Source organism: Sciurus vulgaris (genome assembly GCF_902686455.1).
Source record: "Sciurus vulgaris genome assembly, chromosome: 4".
NCBI lineage: Eukaryota > Metazoa > Chordata > Mammalia > Rodentia > Sciuridae > Sciurus > Sciurus vulgaris.
In genome coordinates this window covers 17,497,381-17,522,558 of record NC_136464.1, presented here as the reverse complement: position 1 = coordinate 17,522,558, position 25,178 = coordinate 17,497,381, and the positions used below count along the sequence as shown (strand labels likewise).

Genomic DNA, 25,178 nt, shown 5'->3' with positions numbered 1-25,178 from the left:
AGTAGGAAATCCTTCCTGCCTGTAGCAATTTGTGACATAAGTTTTGGTGGCATCAGTTTTCATCATCTTCTATTTTTTCATTCAAATTTAATGGGCACTTTGATAAAAATAGCATCAAGAGCTGTGGACCAGACACCATTTTAAACTAGAGACTGTGGGTGATCTTTTAAAGTGCCCATGATAAGGGGGCCATACAAACCATTTCTATAGCTCAACCCTTGGGCCTGTATACCTGGGTGGTCTTGTTATAACTGTTGCTATTTAATTATTGATGGTTTACTGACACAAGGCCTGGAAGCCTTAGGGACAATGAAATCCCATGTGCCAGTTTCTTTAGATGAGTCTTCTTTGAGATTTAAGTGTCCCTCTAAGTTAAATAGTGAGGCAGGATTTAGGGGGCCATTCCAAATACTGCCTGGTAGAGTCGACCGCAGCATCTGTATTCGTCGATGGAGTGTATGGTTGCATCTTGAAGATGAAGCATGGCTGCCCTGTTCACAGCCCAACAGCCTCACCCAGGCCCCTCTCCTGCAGGCCAGGCACCCCCATGCGTTTCTGTATGCTTCGTTTCCCTTCTCCGCTCCTTGTGGGAAAAAGCCTAACCTCCAACAATAAAAGTGACTCACCTACAGGAACTGATTTCCTCCTATTAATGCTCTTATCCTGGGAAGCATTTATTAGGAAATTAGTAATTCATTCCACAAATATATGTGAGGCACTTGGCTGGCTGCGTAGGGATGGAGGTACCCTGGCCTTCAGGAAATTCACATCCTAATCAGAGAGCGAGTTGGGAAAATTGCTAATTAAGGATGAATGCTGATCAGAAACCTCAGTGCACAGTTTCCAAAGTTGGGAAGCTTGGTTTTGTGGGTTTGCCTGGGTGGGGTCAGTAGGGATTCCAGGGAACAGCTTGACCCAGGAAGGGAGATCCCATGTTGCAAGGCAGAGCTGGCAGTCTTCAGATGAACTGGCCGTCGGCTCTCTGACTTTTGCTCTTTATTCTCAGATGCTCCCTTGTTAAAGTGGGTTGCCTCATGGCACGCTTGCCATTGTGCCCCACTGCATCCCCTTCCCATCTCTATCCTCCACGGGGAGGATGAACGCTTACCTAATGAAAGTGGCCGAAAATATAGGTTCCACTTTTTTTCCACTGTCATTTTTCTCTATTGAACTTACGCTATGTGCTCTGGGCAGGAAGAACCTTGGTAAAGGACCGAGTTCTTTTGTAGTTTTCACGTAGGCCATTGATAACTTTCTTTCACCAGTCCTCACCTGCCCTTCCGTGGTGTCTGAGTGTCTTTCTAGGAATTCTGAAGGACATTGCAAGGTGTGCCTGCAGGCAGACTAGACCTCCAATAAAAAGGGGGATTATCTCCAGCTTTGAGCCAATGCCCAAAATGCCTGTTCTCTTGACAGTTTCACTGTCTCTGAAGACACTGCTTGGGCACCACTGTCACCTGTTGGCTCAGCTCTGCTGAGCATAGCACAGTCAGATTGCTTGCTGACATTAGGTTAACGTGTGGGGGGAAAGGGGAGCCAGGGCACGTAACACAGAATTGTGGGAGTGTGCACATTTGAGAGCCCAATGGACTGACGTCAAACCCAGCTTTTCCACCTGGATGAAACTAGCCTGGACATGCTACGACTTTTTTTTTTTTTTTTTTTTTTAACAGTTATTTTTCTTTAATAGGACTTGAGATTTTTAACCCAATTTTGCTTTGGGGGAAAATGCATTAACCATATGTCTTGTCAAGATACCGCTTTTTTTAAAATATTCAGAATGAAAGTCATCCCTGGCCTTGGAACTGTTTCTCTGGGCACACCTGCTTTCTCCATCAGTTTCTCTGACTTCTTATTTCCCATTTGCAAATGGAGACACAGGCAGCCTTGGAGGAAGAAGGGGCTTCTCCATCAGCATGACTAAAGAAAGGGTGTGTGAAATCCTTGGGTGTAGCTGGCAGGCACCCTAGTCCAGGAAGCAAGGGCTCAGGGTAGCTGGTGGGGGGCCTGTTTGCACAGCATCCTGGCTCATGATGGGATTTCTTTTTCTTCTCCTGATTTTTATTACACAAATAGTAATGTACAGGAAATGTTTTATTAAAGAAAAGGGGAAAAAAAAACCTTAACACTGTTACTCAATGAACCTGCAATTATCTTTTCCTTTTTATTTTAATTCACATATTGACAGTTTTCTTTATGTGGCTTTCAATGTAGCGTAAACACAATTTTACATTCTGCCTTTTTCTTTTTAACTTAACATTCATTAAAGCTTGCACTGCTATCAATGATTTGATATTACAGTTAGTTGCCTTTTTTTTAATCAAGTTATTACAACTAATTTATAGAGTCTCAGGCAAGCCCAACGGTGTGTGCATAGCGTTCGTTTTTCAGGAAATCGTAGGACCACCTGTAGCATGCTCCTCAGCCTAAGACCCCAGCACACTCTGAGCTTCGACAACCAGGTTCCGGGATTTATTTGGACTGTTCCATACTCTCCATTCAGACCACCAGCACATATTAATTCTAAGGTTTTTTTGATGATACTATTGATGATGAAATACATGTGTAAACAAAGCAGGAAAGTCACTCTGAGGGAGGGATATCTACGGTAGGTTCCAGAAATAGCCACTTTTCCCCAAAGTACTCCCTAAGTGGTTGGAAGGTCATGACTGAACTTGGGCTGAGGCTCAGGCAGGTCTTTCCAGATGTCAGCACCTAGTTGGTCACGTGTTGACCAGGTCAAAGTGCTGGCACCTCACCTGGTGGGGCAGCGGAGTGGAGCAGTGCTGCTCCTGAGGGGAGGGGGTTGGGGAGACTGGAGGGAGCAGTGGTTTTGGAGGTGATCCAGAAAGAGGGTGTGTGGCAAGGGACGCTGGGCAGCCAGGGGGCAGCATGGGAGCGTTTTGCATCTGATGGCTGAGGAGACAGAGCTGGAAGAGGGTGAGAAGCACGAGCTTCCATTCTCTAGGCCCAGCCCTGGAAGAGGGCTGGGGAGGAGGGATGATGTCCTGTTTATTTCTTCATAGAATCTCTCTACTGAGACCAGAGGTTGAAAACTGGAAGTCTGTGGGCCATAAGCAACCTGCAGAATTTTTTATCTTAGGGATCTCTGTAGTTTTGTTTTGTTCTTCAAAGTATTATTTACATGCAATAAAATTCACTCGATTTAAGGGTACAGTTAGAAGAATGTTGGTAATTGTATACAGTGGTGTAATCACCGTGACACATCAAGATTTGAAACAGTTACCTCACTCTAAAAAGTTTTCACCAGTTCCTTTGCACTCCCCCACCCACTCCAGGCAACCCCGGATCTGTTTCTTACTCCATAAAGTTTTACCTTTTCTAGAGTTTCATGTAAATGGAATCTGAAAGTAGCCTTTTGTGTGTGACTTCTTTCACTTACCTAAGAGCTTTTAAAATTCATTCATGTTGTTGCATACGTTAGTATTTCATCCCTTTTAATTGCTGAGTAATATTCCAAAGTCAAGGTGTACTGCAATTGGCTTATCCATCTTTCTCCCAATGAGGCTTATATAGATTGCTTCCCGTTTGGGACCTCTATAAATAATGCTGGTGTGAACATTTGTATGCATGTCTTTTTGTGGACATGGGTTTTCATTTCCTTTGTAAATATCTCGGAATAAGATTGCTGCATCATATGGTAAGTATATGTTTAATTTTATAAGAACATTCCAAGTGGTTTCCAAAATGGAAGAACCATTTTGCATTTCTCTAAGCATCTCAGTTGATCTGCACAGTTGCTCTTGAAGTCTTCCAAATAGCTGCCAACAATTCAGAAACCTTTAAAGGGGCATCTGGTCTCTAACTCATCCCAGTTTCTATTTGATCCACTTTGCTGGTTTGTGTTTTCCACCTGTCACCTGTAGGTTGTGGCCTCAGCCACAGAAATTCTTCCGAGCAACTTTCTGGCTCCTTGTGTGGAGCAGGTTATCATGATTAAGAGCAGGTCTGTGGGTACAGGAAGATTTAGGCTGGAGTTTCATTCTCTTGCCATTTGTACGTTATGTTGGGGTTCTCTGTGCATCTGCTTCTTCATCTTAAAATCCTAGGGACACTTTATTCAATAATTCGTTCTTAAAAATGAAATAACATAGAACATGTCAGACACCTATGAGAAGGTTGAGCCCATGGAAAATATGCACTGGAGGGGACGTGCCAGCATCCATGCCTGGTGATCCTCCATATTTGTGTGAGTGCACACTCATCAGAATCACCTGTGTAAATTTATAGAAAACATTCATCCCTGTGCTTCTACTCCAGCTTTCCTATGAAATCAGAGTCTTCCGGGCTGCATGTGCACGTGTGCATTATTTACTAGTTCCTTAGATAATTGGAATGAGCATCCCTGGTCAACAACCATTCATGGACAGGGAAGAGATAAATTCTAAACTCACTTAAACCCGCCTGTGTGACTTTGGACAAACTGCTTAACCTCTCTGAAGGGCCAGGGTAGCCAAGCTCTGACTCGAACAAATTTGATTTTTCACAATTGTTAGGTTCTTCCTGGTAGGCAGTTGGAGACAGATGAGTTGGAGGTAGTTGAGGGCTGTGCCTGCTTCCCAAGAAATGTGTCAAAATGAAGGCAAATCTTGGTCTGAATTCTGCCATGCATAGACTGTGTGTGAGTAAGCAGGCCTGAGAACAGTCACCAGCTTGTCCCATAGGCACAGTGGCGTCCCTGTCCTCCTTCCTGATGGGTGAGTGTATTGACAGCAACTTGTGTGAAAGACTTACTTGAGGCTGATGTGAGAGTGTTCTAGCAACAAGAGTCAGCTAACTTTCCAGTCACAGCTAGTGATAAAATTCTATGGACCCTGGAGTCAAGGATACCGTTCCAGGGAGACCGAGGTGGTTGAGATTCTGTCCCCTGCCGCACAGGCTGTGGGAGGGCTGAGGACACTGCTTCCAGCCAGTCCACATGGTTCCAATACCATTTCTAATGTCTTAATTAATCATTATTAGATATGCTAATTAAGAGTAGCTAATTAATAAGATGAAGACAGCCACAATCTTAGCTGCCTCTGGAATATGGCTTTTCATTAGTCTTTTAAATGTTAGCTGAACACCTCTGAAGAGCTTAGTTCCATTAGGCTACTTGGGTCACAAACTCAGCACCCTGGGGTGTGGACAGTGTTGCAGATTATTTCTGAGGTTCAGCCCAACCTGAGACTGAACAGTGAGTTCTGCCTGTGAAGGGTCCTAATGGAGCACACTTCTCCTTTACTCTCCTCAGAAACCCTCTGAGGCCCCCAGGCCACGTTAGTGCCTTCCGTCCCCTCCCATGTGAAGTGCTGACCTCGGGACACACAGCCAAGTCCCCAGCCTCTGTAACATGGCGTCCCTTTTGGCTACTTCATTGGCCTGCCTTATTTCCCAAGCTTCATTGATTTGTGGAGAACAACTTAAAAAAAAATTTTTTTTGGCCATCTCTGCATAACACTAACATTGTCCTTTTTCTTAAAACAGACACACTTTCTTTATATATCTAAGTATCTTCTTTAGTTTTAATCACACATAATACCAAGAAATTGTGGTTTTAATGTACTAGCTGAGCATTTTTTCATACATTGAAATAAATACATAACTAGTATCTGAAATAAACTGTTTAAAGTATTAATGAATATTTAAAATAAAAAGTAACCATCTACATGCTGCCTGAAATCAGCTCTTGTCACTCCAGTGGCTGCACACAGCACGGTGGGAATCATGGCTGTGTTGTCCTTGTCGGGTTCCTTGCCCATCTCCCCACTAGACAGTGAGACCCTGGAGGGCAGGGACTGGCTTTCATCTCTGCATCACCCTGTCAGTGAGCCTGGTGCAGAATATGCATCCAATAAATGTTTGATGAGTGAATACCTCCCTCATGAGCACAAGCAAAATACCATTAGCAAATACAAATATTTGCTGTTTTCTCTCACTTTGATTCCTAACCTCTGATAAACTCTTAAGTACAAAAACATGGAATCAAAACATAAATAAATACCAAAATATAAGTGAAGTGAGACCTATTTTCTACCTCTTGAAACTTTTTATTATACAACAGAACTCTTTCATTTAATTCCCCAGTATGTGGGGGTGGGGAGTTGAATGATTTAAAAATATCAACAGTTTTTTTTAAATAAGGGCTAGGTGTATAATACAGTGGTAGAGCTCTTGCCTGGCACACGCAAGGCCCTGGGTTCAATCCCCAATACTGAAAAAAACAAAATAAAATAATAAAAGTTTACCTTATCCAAAACTTAAATCACCTTCACAATGTAAAATACAAAGACCAGAAACTGAAACTTACTCTGCTTTGGATCTCCTGTGCCTGCTAGTCCCTGGGACATAATGGACATGCAGGAAGTATATGAATCATTCATGAATGGATGGATGGATGGATGGATGGATGGATGGGTGGATGGGTGGGTAGATGGGTGGATGGGTAGGCTAATGAACAAAAGAGCAGTGACCCACTGACTTTGATTTACATAATCTTGCCAACCCAATTCTATGCATTTTAGTAAAGGCCTAGCAAGAAGCATATTTAAGAGAAAATTTTCTAATATCTGAAAATGGCAGTTATTCTCATTATTTTGAATAAATTTTTACTTCTAACCTTCTTAAAAGAAAATTTGATGATTCAATCTTAAAAAATAAAAAATTTTTGGTCAGAAATTCAGAAATCTTTCAGAAAGCAAAGGTTTCAGAGGTGGGCGGGGTAGGAAGCTCAGTGGGACAGCCCTTGTCTAGCATGCGCAGGGCCCTGTGTTCAATCCCAGTACCACAGAAAGAAGAAAGAAGCAAACATTCCAGAGTAACTCAGTTGAGTAAAAGTTAAAAACTCATTTTCTACTTCCTGAATTCCCTTTAAATTATATAGGAAATGTAGCACATGAAATTTTTCCGAGGTCTGTCTTTTCATGGATTTTGAGGAATGAAAAGTTCAAATTTAGAGAACAATGTCTCTTAACATAGAACTTACCTTGAACTTTTTCTGCATGGTGTTTACAGTTTTCATTTCATATTGAAGCGTTTGCATTTAATTACATAAAACATTTTAAGAGTTCTGTATTTTTTTTATTTTGGTGTTGATTAATTTTGTAAGCTTAGTAAGAAACCATGCCCAGCAGAAGAAAAAAGACATGTTTAAATACATAAGAAGCATCTAATTGACTTGAGCCTTTAAATGACACTTTTTTCAGTGTTTAGGTGAAAGAGATAAAAGGAATTGTTTCTTTGCACTGATTTTACTTTTTCACATAATTGCTGTGGTGCTTTTGTTCATGAAAAGGGAAGCAGTGCCAACTTCCAAAGGCCGTTGCCTAGTTTCCATTTGGGACGGTCAACTGATGCAAGTTTTCCAGCTTGCTTTAAACGTCCCCACTTGCAAATATGGTGCCTGTTTATTATGTACAGTTCCTTCTGACCCTGGAGTCTTTGGCAGGATCATTCCAAGAAAGACACAAAGCTCAAGGCAGGGGTTGCACTGTGGGGGTCCGCAGTATGCTCACTGGCAAGCTGCTTTCAGATCACCCCTCACCCAGCAGCCCTGGAGCAAAGCCCCCATGGTCCTGAAACTGGGAAAACCTACTCACTCTGGAACCCTTTCACTGACCCCATCCGGTGAGGTAAAAAATGGTTACTTCAAATGGAAAGCAGAAGAGGCCAAAATTATGTTTCTAACCATTTTTGCTACACTCTGCAAAGTTCGACTGGAAGTGCAAATTGTTATGCAAGATTCGCTAAGTACCATGTTACTTTACATAACGTTGTACAACATGCTCTCAGGAGGCATTTCTACAGAAAGAGCCATTTCCAGGCCTCTGGTACGTTTTGTTTACTGAGTATGCCATGTCCAGAGAGAAATGTAATTAAGGGAAATGATTATATATAGTCAAATAGGCACATCGAGGGAAATTCAGATGTATTATCTCAAAGTCTGTGTCTCCATCAGGGCCATTTGTCTTCTGTTCTCCCTAATATGGGGTGCGTGTGCATGCTTGTTCCACTCAAGACTCCTGGTCTTCTGGTAACCTCACCCAACCAAGAGTTCTTGCTGGACCTGAGGACTCAGACACACTGTTATCCTCATAGTTTTTACTATGGGAAGTTTTCTAATTTTTGTAGCACAGGCCCTGAGCAGTTTCCCTTTATTATTCCCTTGGTCGGATTCTCTTTTCTTGGTTTTCTTCATTTGCACTGAGGCTTCAAGAAACAACAATAACAATCACCACTTTGTCAGTGTGCACTCCGGATTTGCTTAAGCAGAGTCAGGTCACAGCAGCCAGGAGCCGTGCTTTATCTGCTGAGGAATTGTATTTTCTGGAGTATGTACTGAAGCGCAAGAACAAATCATTAAGTGACACAAGTGAACAGAAAGAGATAAGTATTCAAAAATCCTGTGACCTCTGCTGCGAGGGTGCTGGCAGAAGACACCAGCTTTAATTGTGTGTTTCTCTCTTGCCGGTGTTCACTAACATATCCCAAGATCTCAAGGCAAAAGGTGGTTGAGAAGGCAATATTTTTATTCCAGTGGTCATATCAGTTTTTTAATAAAAAGTATTTTCCTAGGTATAATTAAACAGTATTTATACACAAATTATTCTAGTGAAGCAGGAAATGCCATCTTAGTTGTGCATGAGAAATGAAATTTAAATACAGATTTGTAGATCTTTTGCTTTTCTTTTGTTTTTTTCATAGCAAGAAAAAAAAAAAACACTACCTGAATATTTTTCTCTATATTAGCATATGCATATTTAACTTATATTCTTTTCTTCACCCTGTAGAAGTGCATCAACAGCACATTCTGATTTTTGTCTACTTTCATTGTTTTAAGTGATATCTGAAGTTGTATAGTTATATTTTAAACTAAGAGGATTCATTTGCTCTGGAATGGAAGCTTCCAATAGCAATATAGATTCATAAGTTAAAATATTTAGCAAATAACGTCAGCTATACCTTAAAACCAGTCTCTGTCACATTTTACTATCAGTAAGAACTGTTAGAATTCCTGTTCTCTAGAGCAGTGATATGCATATTTTAAAATTGAACACAGAAAGCAGAATCCGAGCTGTGGCCAAGGGGCCCTGACTTGGTGCACTGTCAACCTTGAGATGAGGCAGTGTGTCACCACGTCGTCCAGACACTACATGTTGTCTCACCATGCTGATGACGGTGGTTTGCCCCGTCTCTGATACACTCTTGTGTGTGGAGCATTACCCTAGTTTGTGCTTTTCCAAGCATAACACTATGGAAAACTCTAGATGTAAATTCTTTATGGTCAAATCAAGATAGGAAAAAATAATTCGAGTTTCAGTTTTTTTGTTAAGTTTTTTAACTTATTGTGTGGAGCTAGGACAACACAGAGCTATTGCTTAGCAACACTGGATTAGGCAGAAAATAATTTAAGCTCCCAAATGAGAAACATTTGTAATGGAATATGCTCTAACACTTGCTTTACCACATGGCTTAGCACCCTCCACTCACACATGGTTAAACACATGTCCCAACTGATGTTTTAACACCGCCTCACACATCTTTATGCTCTTTGTTCACACGTGCTGGAACACATGCTTTGACACTCTTTGTGCACTCTGTGCACACAGGCAGAGTATTGTCTTGGGTTTCATTTTCTAGAGGTTCACTGGTTAGTGGCATTCAGAGATAGGTGCCTAAGAAAGTCCCAGCTCTTTCTGGTAGGTGGTGTGCATACGTGGGTTTCTTGAATCCATCTAAGAGAACCCTCAAGGAGGTGGTCATGGCCATGGGCTTGTGTGTCCACTGCACCGAGTTGTGGCCTGCTTAGGTATTTTAGCAGATGGGGTGTCATGTCACAAAGTGTTGGATTCCACCCTGCCAGTCCACTTGTATGTTCCCATACTGTCAAGCTCTGAAGTCCTGCTCTCGACCAGAGGTAGAATGAGGGTTTAACATTTCTCTACTGTCTTCTTTGGCAGTTTCAGCACAGATGATAGCTGCCGCCACTCAGGCCAGGTGAATATCTCCTATTTCTGACTTCCTAGACGGCCATCAGAGGCCGCTGTCACAGAGTACCCTAGACGGGGTCGCTCCAAATAACAGATACTTATTTCTCATAGTTCTAAAGGTTGGAAAGTTCAAGATTAAGGTGCTGGTAGGTCCAGTTTCTAGTGAGGATCCACCTCCTAGTTTACAGCTAGCTGTCTTATTGTACCCTCACATGGCAGAGAGCAAACTACTAGCTCTTAAGTAGAATAAAATGGTGACTGTAAACTAAATCTGAACAGCACTTCATGGTTTACAAAATATTATATAAGTATATGTACACACACACACACACACACACACACACACACACATAATGTGGGAGAGAGTTGGTGTGTGGGTATGTTTTGGTACTGAGAATTGAACCCAGGGGTGCTTTGCCACTAAACTACATCCCCAGTACTATTTATTTATTTATTTATTTATTTATTTAGAGAAAAGGTCTCACTAAGCTGCCAGGGTGGCCTCAGATTTTCAATCCTTCCGCCTCAGCCTCCCAAGTTGCTGGGATAGGTGTGTGACACCCCACCAGGCTTATCTTTTTGATACCTGTTGGAACACTGGGAAGTAAAACATTATTACCCATTTTATGGACAGGCAAACTAAAACCCAGATATCTAAGAACTCTGTCAAAAATCTCATAGCTAGAAGGTAGTGGGGCTGGATGTTGAACACGTGTCCTCTGGCATCTAAAACTGTTTTCCCTGCCCTGTTGCAAGGCTGTCCTGTGTACTGGGAGTATCAGAAGTATTCCTTCCCATCCAAGAGCTTACAGAGGAGGAAAGATACTCACACATGGAAAGCAGCTCCCATCCTTTGAGGCCTATGAATGTACTAGGCACCTTACACTAAATCATTCCTCTTAATCTTCGCAACATCCTGCCTGACAGGTGAGGAAACTAAGGCCTAAAAACACAATAAACTCACTCTGAGTCGAAGAAGTAATAAACAGCAGAACTAGAATTTGAATGCAAGCCTGATTCTAAATAAAAGCCATACTTTAACCATTACTCATGTTGGCTCCCAACCAACAACAATAAATGAGTTCATAGGCAAACCACAGCTATTGGATGAGGCAGTTTGGGATGAAGGATATCCTTTCCCTAATCATTCATGGTTTTGATACTTTGTGATTTTTCTCAACATTTTAAAGTGAATAAATGTAAGAGGAAGTAAGAGTTTAAATATGATATAAGCACATTTCTATATTAAGCCCAGGTTTAGTCAGCACCACTGCCTGGGCGGAATGCAAGGCCATAAATTGTACTGCCCGGCTACATCTTCATGGAAATTTTATTTTATAGATAACTTGTGCTCACAATTAAGTGAATATAAAAATCACTTCTGTTCTGTGGCTATAAGTTTCCCAAGAGTCTTGGTGAATGCTAAATTAAGTTATTTGAAAATAAATTCTACCTCATTGACTGGACCCTAACAGGTCAAAATTGAGCAAACTGTATAAAGCATGATATCCATTTGGTGAGTCTGAATAGCCTTTTTCATAATTGTATATTAATAACTCAAGCTACCTTCATAGCTGTCTTTAAAGAAAACTTAAAGGCAACTAAAATCCTTCAACTAACTTTCCATGTTGTGTTGGTTTGGACCCAGATGCAGAGACCAGTGGTCAGACCATTTAATCACAGAACGAGATGAGCCAGGAATAGCAACCCTTGGCTGCTGGACTGGTGAATGTAAGTGGGAATTAGTGATTACTTCAAATGGTTGGAAGATCCCAGGGGAAAATTTGGGGGCTCTTCAGTCTGTTCTGCCCTAAAAACAGAATTATTAGTACAAATACCTGGCAACATTAAAATGCGGGTGCAGACTTGGAATGTATAAAGCCTCACTTTGGTTTCTTTGTATTTTTAGTTGAATTTCACCATGATGAGGTTCAAGATCAAATAGTTATATTTTAATATAGTATTTGCCAAATTTCCAAACCTCTAAGCACAAAATCCTCAGCCTTCATTTCTTTGCTTGCCTGGAAATCTAGGTAGCACTGAGCCAAAAGCAGAAGTTATGAAGTGAGATTATACTTGATTAGGAACAAAAAAATCCTACATCCAGAAATGCAGATGTGCACAGCAGTCCCAGGGGAATGTTGGTATTTGATCTCTAAGTCTTAAAGGTTCATGTTCCCAAGGTTAAGCAATGCAGAGAGCCAACTTTTATTAGTAACTAATGCTGAAATTACTCAAGAGATTCTAGAAGTATTACATTACAAATCACTCAGCTTTGGAAATCCTACAGCTAGTGAGTTACAAATATCACTGTATGAGAGAAAGGGGCAATAAGTGAAGGACATCATTCATAAACTTAATTTATAATGTTGTAGCATGTTCATGAGTTTATCGTGTGAAAGTTTTCATTTCAGAAGGAAAAGGAAAGGGGAGCATATGAGGTCTGTCTGTCGAAACCCCAGCTAAAAGAACCAGGAAGCAAAGACCTCTGTGTCCAGGGAAATTGGGGTGGGGACAGAGGTGGGGCAGTCCACCTCGGGCTGTAGTATCTTCCTGCCTTTCTAGTATTTAACTTTATGACCTGGAGCAAGTTGTTTGTTTATTGAGCAAGCCTTCCATTTTGGTGAAAGTTAAAGCCTTGGAATTTGCAAAATAATAGCCATCAACAAACATGGTGCTGTGGCCATCTGTGAAAAAGAGATAGGTACCAGACATTTCACAAGGGGAGAATTTTAATAGAACCAAGTCCAGTATCAAAACCAGGAATTGTTAGAGGCATTAATGTGTCACCCAGCTTTCCATGGTGCCTGCTTCACAATTCCAGGTTTCCCGTTGGACTAAACACTTCCTGTTTTAAACCTAATGGTGATTTGGGTTTTTCTTTTTCTAAATCAGTGTCTTTAATCCTAATAACAATGACGAAAGAATGGATAAATCTGTGTTGGTTACAAAAGTAAGATCTTACAGGCAAAATGATGCCTTTTATCCTTTTCACCAATAATGTCTGCTACTCGGTGCGTGTGTTTTCATTGTGAGCTTGATCTGCCCTTGATATATGTTGAGAAGTGTTTTCTTCAGAAATGAAATCCATTAAACCATCACATCTTGGGAAGAGGTTTTAACATGATCAGATTGTGCAGTCTTAAAATTCAGCAGATAATGCATGATATTATACAATTAAATGCATATGTAATTGTAAGTCTGTGATATATTTTAGGTGGACAACATGAAGGCAAAATACAGGAAAATGAAACACTGCATACATGTTATTTACATCACACCAATAAATTCAAATTCAGGTTGTGGTATTTGAACATTGCTGCTTCACTCATCCTCACTGATGGTATATTTCAGATTTTAGATTTTGATAAATGCACTGCAGAGTGTAGAAGTTATTTAGGTAGCTAAAAAATAACTTGCCAGACTGATAATGAAAGTTATTCAAGATGTTCTGTCAAAATTCTTTCCAATTAGTGTTGAAGTCTTGAAGGGCCAGGTTTAGATTTTTATTAATATGTTAGTTTTATTAATGTATTTTTTGATACATGCATAGTGTGACAGTCTAATACATTGCATGATATTATATAATTATGGCACTTTTAATTTGCTATACCCCAGCCTGTTCCTCAGTCATATTTAAAATTCAGAATTACTTCATAGTTTCATAACTAATAACTCATTAGGAAGCTGTGCCATGTACTTGAGGTTACCTCTAAGGCAATCCATATTTAACAATAAACCCAAGAAACTCCTGGCTACTTGACTGTCATTGACCAGTTTAAATATTTAAAGTTTTCATCTGACCCTTTGTCTAACCACTTATAGAAAATGAAATACAAGTTGTGTACAAAACAGGAGAAAGAGAATTTCTCTTAAATAGTCTTTTCTAAATTAAGAAAACTTGTATTAGGAGAAACTAAATACTTAGATTATACATATTACAATGTATATTATAAAAATAATTCTATATTATGACTGTTACATAAATGTGTAGTACATGTATACTAAATCATCTGTTAATAACTATATATAATCCAAGCATTAAATTACATAACCTGAGTATTAAATTGTATCATATATATCATGTAAAATCTATTTGATTACTTCCAATGTAATTACTTATATATAAATATATGTGTATATGTGTCTGTATGTGTATATCACGGTTTATTATTTTTTTAAAAAGATCCATTTTTCTTTTCTTTTTCCATATTATTTTTTATCAAGACATAGAAATTTAAGCCTATTATCCCACAGAGGTCAAATTCATATTCACTGTTAAGCATCATTTCCATTCCTGTACTTTCTATTATATATTAAACGATAGCTTTTGACTTGTTTCTGCCTTTACTCCAAATAAGAAATTGAGACTTCTTTTTAATGTCTTGCTTTACCCAGGAAAATGAACATAGTCAAAAATTACAGCAGTTCAACCCCTTGCTTATTGAGATGTTTATTACCTATATCATTTAGATCTTGTCCCACTACCTAGTAGGTATTAAGGTATGAATTAAGTTAAAGTTAGAACAACATACTGCTGTGGTTACAGTAGTGTGCTAGTGTGATTTAATTAACATTTATTCAGTATCTACCTGGCAGAAGTGGTGGGTTCCGTGGGGATACAAAGATGGGGATGGTGTTGAAAATATGTCAACTGAGGTAATGACATAACCAGGATCTGTTTTAGATTCTGCATTGGTCAGGGTTCTTAGATTCAGGGGGACAGAATCATTGAGCTCATATGAGCAGAAGGAGATTTACCGGTGCAGCTTGCAGACTCTCTGGGGAGGCCAGGAGCTGCACAGTCCTGAGTGACAGCAGCATCAGACTTCTGAGAGCCCTCAGTCGTACCCCGCATGGTGCCCATGATGCAGGGACCTGGATCCCTAATCTCTGCCCAGCTGTCCCAGAGGAACCAACTGCAGCCCTCCCCACACACAGCTGCCTCACACTGATCATCCACTTGCCAGTTTTACACAGGCCTGTTTGGCAGACCCGGCCACATCAGAACCTGGTTCTGAGAGAATCTTGGGAACGTAGCTCTTGGCTCTCCAGTTTTGTTTGTCAAAGCTGCTAAAAGGAACCAGAGGCTCTGTGGAGTGAGCCATTGCACAGCATTCCTCAGGGAAGCATAAAGTGGTGACTCTCAGATTATGTTCCCAGAACCCTAAAACTGCCCACCCACCAACAGGTTGCTAAGGAGAAGGAAGAGGTCACACAGGCAGGATGTGACCTAGGGTATAGCTGCGTGGCATCTGTTCATCAGTGGGCATGTCTGTAATCATTGCCTTTAAAAAGTTTTCTATCTTTCACTTTTAGTTTTTTGTGTTTGGGGTTTTTCTGTGTGTGTGCATGTATGTCTAAGTTTCAAACCTACTACTAACCTGCAGTTTATATGCTTCAATCTTGTACCTACAGCCAGGAGCGGCAGCGCTTGCCTATAATCCCTGCAACTCAGGAGGTTGAGGCGGGAGGATCCCAGATTCTGGGCCAGCTGCAGCAGCTAGCAAGACCCTGTCTCATAAGAAAAAATAAAAAGGGGTGAGGGGTGTAACTCAGTGAGTAGCGCACCCCTGGGTTCAGTCCCCAGTACTGGAATAAACAAACGAAGAACAAACTTCTATCTAGTACCTTTTGTGTTAGGTCTGGTTTTGTAAATATAAAGTTGGGTTTGTTTCCATAATAAGCTTTTCAGTTGAACATTGTCATTTTTGTTACCAATATTTGAAAACAATTACAAATTCAACTCTTCTCCCACATGCATCGTTAGAGAAAGTGCTAACAGGCCCATTCATATTAGAGTTTTTAATGTGAAGTCACCACCTCCTGAGAACATGCCTTTGAGTTGTTTCAAAGCCTTTCCCACATCTTCTCAGAAAACCTCAGCAGTGGAGGGCAACCCAGTCATCATAGCCATAGGGATGAAGGGACTGGACACATTTAATTACTCTTCAGCTACTTTATTTCATTTGACTTCAAAAACAAAATTAGCAGTAGCAGAAGACAGTGGTTACATGGGGTTAAGTTAATCAATGTGTGCTAATTAAATAACTGTTCTGCGTTGCCATTAATGCCTGTTTCAGATGGTGTGGAGCTCTTAGTAAGTCTTACCTTCTTCAGTCTCTGTTTTTTGCCACACAGACTAGATGAAAAGAAAGCAATCTCGAAAGTAGGACAGAGACAGCTACAGGGTGAGCTGAATCCCTAATCTGAAAACTCAAATCCAACTGTGTTATCAAATCTGAAACTTCTTGAGCACCAGTATGATGTTCAGAAGGTTTCAGATTTTGGAACATTTTGGATTTTGGATTTTCAGGTTAAGGGTGCTCAACCAGTGAGTCTATGCAGATGTTTCAAGATCTGATAAACTTAGAAATCCGAAACACTTCAGGTCCCAGGCATTTCACATGGGGGACTCTGAGCCCTACATGCACACACATTGGTCCTGGGGAAAGTTCTAGTTGGGGCTTCTCTCATGCAGTTGCTCAGGAGTGGCTCTGACCTTGACATACGTGGCCCGTCGCACTCTGACCCCTCGGGTGCTTATGACAGTGTGCGCCGGGGAAACCTGCCTTCCCTCCCCCTTTCCTTCATCTTCAGGCATGTTGAATCTCACGCCTCCCTGTCATGCAACATCCACACTCAGCCTCTTTGTCAGCCCGGAAACAGATAAGCAGCCAGGCACGTTTCTTCAGAGTAGCGGAAGCTCTCCCGCGTGCCCAGGGCCCTGCTGGCCGCCTCTGTCATTCCCTCTTGCTCAAGTCAGCCTCACAGGACTTTATTGTTGTTACATTTCCATGTTTCCTATGCAAAACTGTGGTGAGTTAGTTGAACTACTTATAATTTAAAAATAGAAACTAAACATTTTAAAACTATGACTTTCATATTTATATTGAATATCTTAAAAATTCAGAAAGGCATAAAAAAATAAAATGAAACTCCTTTTAAGCCTCATCCCCCATTGAACCACCATTAACAATTTCACATGTATTCTCCCATCTTTTCCTGCGCATATTTTACATACTAAGATCTAAACCTTTTTATGGTTTTTAAGTTTTAGAAACTTGTCTGTGATTTACTCTTACTTTGAATAAAATCTTTAAAGTTATTGTCCTAACTTGGCATATGGTATATTTTAACAAAAAATATATAATCTGCCTGAGGTGTTTTGTTTCTTTGTTTGTTTGGTACCAGGGATTGAATCCAGGGGCACTTAACCACTGAACCACATCCCCAGCTCCTTTTTATTTTATTTTTTTATTTTGAGACAGGGTCTTGCCGAATTGCTGAGGGCCTTGCTAAGTTGCTGAGGCTGCCTTTGAACTTGAGACCCTACTGCCTCAGCCTCCCCGGTCACTGGCATTATAGGCATGTGCCAACACACCCGGCTAGGGTACTTATATTATTATGGGTTTGTTGAATAGAAAATAATCCAGCAACGTTTGCATTTTGAAAACCTGGCCTCCACTGTGCTCCAATGTACAGTATTCATGATTTACACTGGGCATATTTATATACGTGGAGTAACAGGTCTGTGAAAAAGTTACATTGATTACAAGAGCTAATGTAAGCTTGGGAATGTTCATGTTAATACTTAGGTTCTTTCAAGTAAGGCCCTTTGCGTTCTCCACATAGAAGACCGTTTCCTAAAAGCGATAAAGTGGAACACTCATCTTTAATGTTTTATACTGTGCCAACTACATCTTTGACAAGATTCTTTGTTTTAGTTATTCTTCTTATCAGAGACATTTGTAAAGGGATGTGTTCTGCATGCTAATTGAAGCATATGCCACATTTTTGACAGAAAAGAGTTACACAATACTCCCACTAAGAATTGAGGAAATCTTTGCCTGATATGGCAGAGTTCAGTGTTTCCACATTCAGAAACCAGTTTCTGCTGACCAAATACACCAACAGATGCTGCTACTCGTGTATACAAAAGTGGAATCACTTGACAGCTTGCAGTGAACATTTCCCCTTGACATTAAGTCTCCGTTTAATAGTTATCTTCTCCTGAGGACTGAACAGAGCTGTTCTTGGTGTACGGGTAGAAATCCATGGCTAGTAAGTTCGTGCCACGCCATGGTGGCCAGTGGTCTCCTACCCATGGGTTGCAGGCCCTCAGATCTCTACAGTAAGTTTTCTCTGGGCTTAGCCTGGGCGGGGTGGTGAGAGGGCCTCTGTACATGCCCTTCCTGGCCTCTCTCCAGCCTCTTCTCTTCATCTCCATCACCCTTCTTCTTACTTCCTGTCTGCTCTCTCCTTCATTTCCTTTTAGTCACCATTTCTTCCTCACGATTGGTTCTTTGTGTGTATACATGTCTCCTCTTTTTTTTTTTTTTTTTTTTAATGGTACCGGGGATTGAACTAGTCAGAGGCACTTGACAACTGAGCCACATCCCATCCCTATTATTTTGTATTTTATTTAGAGACAGGGTCTCACTGAGTTGCTTAGTGCCTCGCTTTTGCTGAGGCTGGCTTTGAACTCATGATCCTCCTGCCTTTGTCTCCTCTTTTGTTAAAATCTGGTTGTTTGATCTCAGGAAAACACCTGGGGAAAGGGATAGAATGTTCAAGCCCTATGTTTTTTATAGATAATGTGTGAAGGTTTTTGACCTAGTACCTAGTGTCCCTAACCGTGTCTGACTTTAACAGAAGGGTCCCCGACACATTGAGCAGGCCGCTGCTGGCTCTCAGTTCTCTCTCCACTGCCATGGTCCCTCTCTTACCTGCCTCCCAGCCAGACTAAACTCCTCCCACTTCCCGAGAGTACCGTTCTGTTTTGTTTTCTTTTCTTTTCTTTTGATACCAGGTATTGAACCCAGAGGTGCTTAACCACTGAGCAATATCCCCAACTCTCTTTTTAAATATTTTATTTAGAGACAGGGAGTCTTGCTGAATTACTTAGGGCCTCACCAAGTTGCTGAAGCTGGCTTTAAACTTGCGTCCTCCTGCCTCAGCCTCCAGAGCTGCTGGGATTACAGGCATGTGCCACCCACCACTCTGGGCCCCAGAGTGCTTCTTGTTCTCATCTCACTCATGCCATTCCCCGGTCCTGGACGTCCACCTCTGCCTCTTCCTCATCAGTCCTACCCACTGCATTTCCACATCCCAAAGGAAGGAGAGGTCATGTTTTCCAGATCATCCAACAAGAGCGACTCCACTTTGTTGTGACTGTCCTGCTCCTGGGGACATACCAGTATGCCTTTCACCCTAGTTTTATCAGTGCCTGTCTCAGTCACCCCACACACAGTAAGCTTGACAACAGGAAACACACCTTTCATATCCAAATCTTGTCTAGCCCTTGACAGAGATACATGCACGTGGAAGGTGCTTGGTAAACATTGGCCCTTGAGAGTCTTTAGTCCTCTGATTTGAAACCATTCATTGTCTTCTGGTTAATGCCTTTAAATTGTGTTCACTTAGCAATAGTACACGTAAGTTTGTAAATGGCAAAGGGCTTGAATGATCTAACTTGTTTGTATTTTTAAGTAGTGTCCAAAAAGAGACCAGTTCCAAGTTGGGGTTTACTCTGAGCTCATGACATTGCCTGGTTTTATCCAGAGCAGTAACCTGACTTACCTTAGGGGTCTGGAGCCACAGGCCTCAGCTCTGATTTCCAGAGGCTTCTCAGCTTCATCAGTCAGACTGCATTGTTGTTCTTTTGTAGTTATGTGCATGAGAACCTTGACTTGTGGGATAATTTTACATTGCAAATCAAATTCTGCCTCAAAAGAACTTTTCTTCCACAATTTTCTGCATTTCTATACAGGTTACAAAATGTCACAACTCAGTAGGGCCAATTATTAGATTTTTATTTAATGGGCAGTTTTAATGTTCTCAGAGAATCTGAATAGTAATAGCATTTTAAACTACTGCATTCCATTTAAAGACTTAACAACTCGTTCTTCTGTCTTTGAGCACACCTAGTTATATTTTTGGGTATCATTTAAATTCAGGCTCCCAATCTGTAGAAAAATCAATGAGTTAATGAATAGCTTCATTTTTAAACTTTTCAAATATTTTATCCTAATTATAAGGCATATCGGGTGACATTAATTTGATGAAATCCCAAATGATCAGATTGTGCAGAGTAGCCCTTACCAAGGAGCAATTTAGAGCATTTTCAGTTTAACAAATGTACTGTTTTGAACCCAATCATGGCTTTGCTACTAAAAGAATAACTTTCTACTGTTAAGGTTTGGGAGTCATGTCAATGTAGGATGAGCTTCATCTTTTATTCCTAGTTGTGTTTGCTATTGTGTTTTGTTTCATCCATTAAATAAAGAACATTCCTATTACCAATACTCACTCCTGGCATCTGAAGGGCAAATTCTTACTGATAAATTGCTCCCACATGCACTGTCCCAGGCCTGGTGAGTTTCAAGGTTGTTCTCTGGCCATCCAATGAGTAATGACAAAGCTAGCCCCAGAACCAGAGCTTGCCAAGTCCAAGACCAGCGACCCTCCACGCGTGGCGGGTGTGTGTTCATGTGAACCACTTTGCCTCCCGTGGGAACAGCATGGAGAATAAGCCAACCAAGTGATTACCGGTAGAGTCATTTATTTTCTACTATGCGATCCACGGCTCACAGATTGTGTCTCCTGGGACAAGAGCAGAAAATGAACTCTAACCAGATCGAGGCTACAGTTTGGGAGAAACCACGCAGCAGGCATCTTCTCAGCCTTTCCTGCAGCCCACTTGCCTCTGTGGGGTTCTCTATTTTAATCCTCGTCCCACTTCATCCTAATCAATTCTCTGTCCATTCTCCAGCTGAGACACCTGACACATTGAGAGTCTCCGGAAGTAAAAATCATGTACAAGCTTAGCTCGGTGGCTCCTCGCAGCTGCCCAGAAGACACATCTGTGGCACAGATTCATGCCCCTCACTGCCCCTCCCGGATCTGAATGAGCAACCACATTAGTCACGATCCCTAGATCTCCCCGTCCCGCTCAGCTTTTCTGTTCCCGGCCTACACGCTGCCCTGTCGTCTCAGGTACATCCCGCCTGGTGTCTTCATTCTTCACAGCTCCCTTCCAGCTAGAAAAGTTGTCGCTGTCACATTATATTGGGCTGGCCAGACATTTACCTAAAATCTACTCTTGCACATGTCCTCTTACTGGACCTGGAAAGAGAGGAGTTGTAGGCCTCGCCTGTACATGCAGTAGAAACTCCTAACAGAAGTTACGAAAGTCCCGTCTTCCTGAAATGCTCATCTTCATGAGGGTGGGTTTCCCTGCTCCACCCACAGAAGCACTCAGCGACTCTGTGTGGTCTAGATGATAAAATCCAGCTAAGTGATATCACTTGTTCTCTCTCTCTCTCTCTCTCTCACACACACACACACACACACACACACACACACGGGTTATACAAATCTGGCTAAATGTGTACCCCAAAGGTGACGAAAGGGAAAAGAATAGGTTGAATTCCGTGGGGTAGTGACACAAAACCAAGTAGAGAAGCATCCCCTTCCTAAAGCAGCTCTGCTTACGTGCAGCACATGCCCTGTGAAGGGAAATCATGCGTCAGGACAGACTTGCCCACCCCGATTTTCCACTTGCATTTCACTCCCCACCCCCCGGCCCCCAAGCATGTGAACTGACTTGCCTCTGTTGCCCGTGGAGACTGGTGCAGGTTCAAGGGATTTTGATGACATAACATCTCATTGTGCTATATGCAGATTTAATGGATTCAGACTGTCAGGATGTGCTCTCCTGTTGTTGTTTTTAAATTTGGCTTGGCAGATATTGAGTACCTTTAAAATTGCATGTAGCACAAGCTGCTGCAAACGTGGGAAGGTCTCCAAACCCAGCCCTAAAATGCAGGGGACACACTTCACTGACTTCACGTCTCCAGATTCCTGCTGGGACCACAGTTCCTGACTTAAGACCCCCATCCTAGCTTCATGTGTTTCCATGTCTGTGGAGACTGCCCGGAGTGACCCCCCACTACCTATCCCATTCTGGACCTCTTAGTTTGAGGCTGGGCCCCCAGTTCAGCTGGATGACCCCCCCACCCCTAGAGTACTAATATTCTCTTGCCAAGCTATTGTTTATTACTTAACTCTTTTAGAAATTGAGAAGCCAGGACTTTCCTTCTCGGTTTCAGAACTAAAGAACATTGCATCTGATTTCTAAATCATCATTATCCTGATTACTGGCGTCATCTTAAGTGCCATTTATTTTAAGAGCACTGAATGCTAAGTGCTATGTGATCGTGATCTCATTTCGTTTCATTTACCCCTCAGAACAAACCCATAGGGGAGGCATTACTGTTTCACCAATGAGGAAACCGAGGCTTAAAAATGTTCATCACTTGCTCAAAGTCACACGGTTACCAAGCCTCAGGGCCGGGATTGCAGCTCGTTGGGCCTTTCCACCTTAAGAGCACCACTCTCCTTGTCTGGCACCTGACACCAGCTGGTTCTCATCCCACAGCCAGCCAACAGGTGACCATATGTAGTCATATTAAGTCTTTTTAAAAATCAGACTGAGCTTCTATTTATGTTTCATTAGATTATCAATGTTTTCAGTCCATGACTTAATCAGATTTCTAAGAAACATTGTAAGAAGCATTATCAGTTTCTCTCACCTTCAATAAAGAGAAAAGGCCACAGTGGTCCTGAATAGTCCTGTCACTTTTGGTCACCTTCTGGCTTTTTTTTTTTTTTTTTTTTTTTTTGTACCAGGGATTGAACCCAAGAGTGCTTAACCACTGAGTCACATCCCCAGCCCTTTTCATTTTTTATTTTGAGACATGGTCTTGCTAAGTTTCTTAGGGCCTTGCTAAATTGCTGAGGCTGACTTTGAGCTTGTGATCCTCCTGCCTCAGCCTCCCAGACCTCTGGGATGACAGGCATGTGCCACTATGCCTAGCTTGGCTTTTTTTCTTTTGTACTGGGGACTGAACCCACAGGCGCTTTACCACAGACATACATCCCCACTCCTTTTGATTTTTTATTTTGAGAAAGGGTTTCACTAAGTTGCTGAGGATGGCCTCAAACTTTCAATCCTCCTGCCCCAGCCTCCAGAATTGCTGGGATTACAGGCATGTACCACTGGGCCTAACTACCTTCTGGTATTTTAAATCTCCCTTCTGTAACCCCATCCAGGCCTTTTTGCTCCAGAAATGTGTTCCCCAGTGAAAATTCATAGTCCATGAGAGGCAGTAATCTCTCCTTCCAAGAAAGCAGTCTGAGGAAGTAAACCACATAATCGTGAGGTGTAGTTAAGTGTTAAAAGAGTGGAAACAGCACAGCTCACTAGCCTGTTTGCCTCTGCTTTGAACAGTCCACAGTTTTCTATGCTATGTAACATCATATGTCCTGACACTCAAACGCCCCATCCATCACTCGGTGCCTTTCTCCTGCTTTATTTTTTCTTGGAACAGATTTTACTACCTGGGGTTGTATTACAGGTTGAGCATCCCTAACCTAAAAATCTGGAATCGAAAATGCTTCAAAATCTGAAACTTTTTGAGCACCCACATGGAACTATAAGGGGAAATTCTACACCATGAAACTTTGTTTTGTGCACAAAATCATTAAAAATATTGTAGGGCTGGGAATATAGCTCAGTTGGTAGAGTGCTTTCCTTGCAAGCACAAGGCCCTGGGTTTCTTAGCACTGAAAAAAAAAAAAAAATGTATACAATTACCTTCAGTCTGTTTGTATATGAAACATGAATGAATTCATGTTTAGACCTGGGTCCCATCTCTAAAATATCTCATTTAATATGTGCAAAAATTCCCAAATCCAAAACACTTCTGATCCCACACATGTCAGGTAAGAGACACTCGACCTTTGTGTACCTCCTGGTTTATTGTCACCTCCCTGTGTTGAATGTAAGCTCCATGAGAGCAGGAATTGTGTTCACCTCACTGCTGTCAACCCAGCATCTACCAGAGGACTTGCCATATAGTAGGTGCTTAGTAAACATTTATCAAAGATAAGAATCAACCTCGTCATGTCTCTTCCAAAGGGGTAGTTTCTCCTTTAATCCACCTCTTTCCAAAGGAGTGAATTTAAGAAGTCATCAAACCATGATTTTACAGACATTATTATCTGGGATGAGATGAATTTTTTTCTTTAAAAGGCCAATTTAAAGTTGACGTAAAGTAAATGCCTGCTCAGGTAGTGCTCAGGTATGATAAAGTAATACCCAACTGAGGGTCTGGAAAACAGTGTTAGATAAAAAAACACTGATCCAACAAAATCCACCATCACTTAAAGGATAACCTACATGTGCGTAAAAAACTGCAGTAGTCTACACAGTTTATCTTGAAATAAGTTTAACCTTCCTTTGCAGTCTCACATGATATGTACTATATTCATGGTTTTCAGAATTATCATTAGCTTTAGGATTTGTAAGTTATGTTTTTAAAATTAAAAAGTAAACTTATCCACGTTTGAATCCAAATGTCTCCTCTTTTAAGTTGTACCCATAACTTTGAAGTCAGAGTTAAACCACAGGTTTGTTTCCTTGTAATAATTGTCTTAATATTTGGATCCAATGGTACCTGGTAATTGGGCATGTAACGATGCTGTAGGATCCAGAATATTCAAGAACAGCCAGGTGCTATTCCACACCTATAATCTCAGCTACTTGGGAGGCTGAGGCAGGTGGATCACAAATTCAAGGTCAGCCTGATCAACTTAGTGAGACTCTGTCTCAAAATTTAAAAAAACAATAATTAAAAGGACTGGGAATGTGGCTCAGTGGTAGAGCTACTGACTATCTAGCTTGTGCAAGGCCCTGGATTTGATCTTAGGTTTACAGAAAAAGAAAAAGCTATTCGAGAACAGATTGTACCATGTGATTAAGCTCTCCCCAATCATATTAAAAATACTAAATTTTTCTGTCTCCTAAGCCTTTTGGCAGACAGAAGGAAAATAGCACTACTGAATAATTTAAACACTGACGGTGGAATGGGAAGAAGAGTCCCCAGGAAACCAGATTAGCCCACTTATCATTACCATTGTCTTTTAAAATCACAGTTTTATAAAAAAATTTTTTTTGTTGTTTCATTTTGTACCATGTTTAAGGGACCCTCTTTAAGTCTTTGTAAATGAAGTTATAAAATTGAGACTAGTTTCTTTTGGAAGCTTCTTGGTTGCAGAGGGGGTATAAGGCAGATGGATAGGCAGCTGGAAACCTTGTTCATAAAAGCATTGTTTTCCATATGT

At 41.3% G+C, this 25,178-nt stretch overlaps 1 protein-coding gene across 8 annotated transcripts in view; it reads left to right on the top strand.

Annotated features, from left to right (window-relative positions):
* VTI1A (vesicle transport through interaction with t-SNAREs 1A) overlaps positions 1-25,178 on the top strand; it is a 349,120-nt gene that overhangs the window by 222,155 nt on the left and 101,787 nt on the right. The window contains exon 9 of one of the 8 annotated variants that reach the window (XM_079137532.1): positions 11,638-14,017. The exons of 6 other annotated variants lie outside the window; for them this stretch is intronic. In XM_079137532.1, coding sequence (XP_078993658.1) covers positions 11,638-11,803 — 166 coding nt within the window. In that variant the 3' untranslated portion in view covers positions 11,804-14,017. Of the gene's footprint in view, positions 1-11,637; positions 14,018-25,178 lie in introns of those variants that run through there. One more of the 8 variants, XM_079137535.1, reaches the window with a different exon arrangement.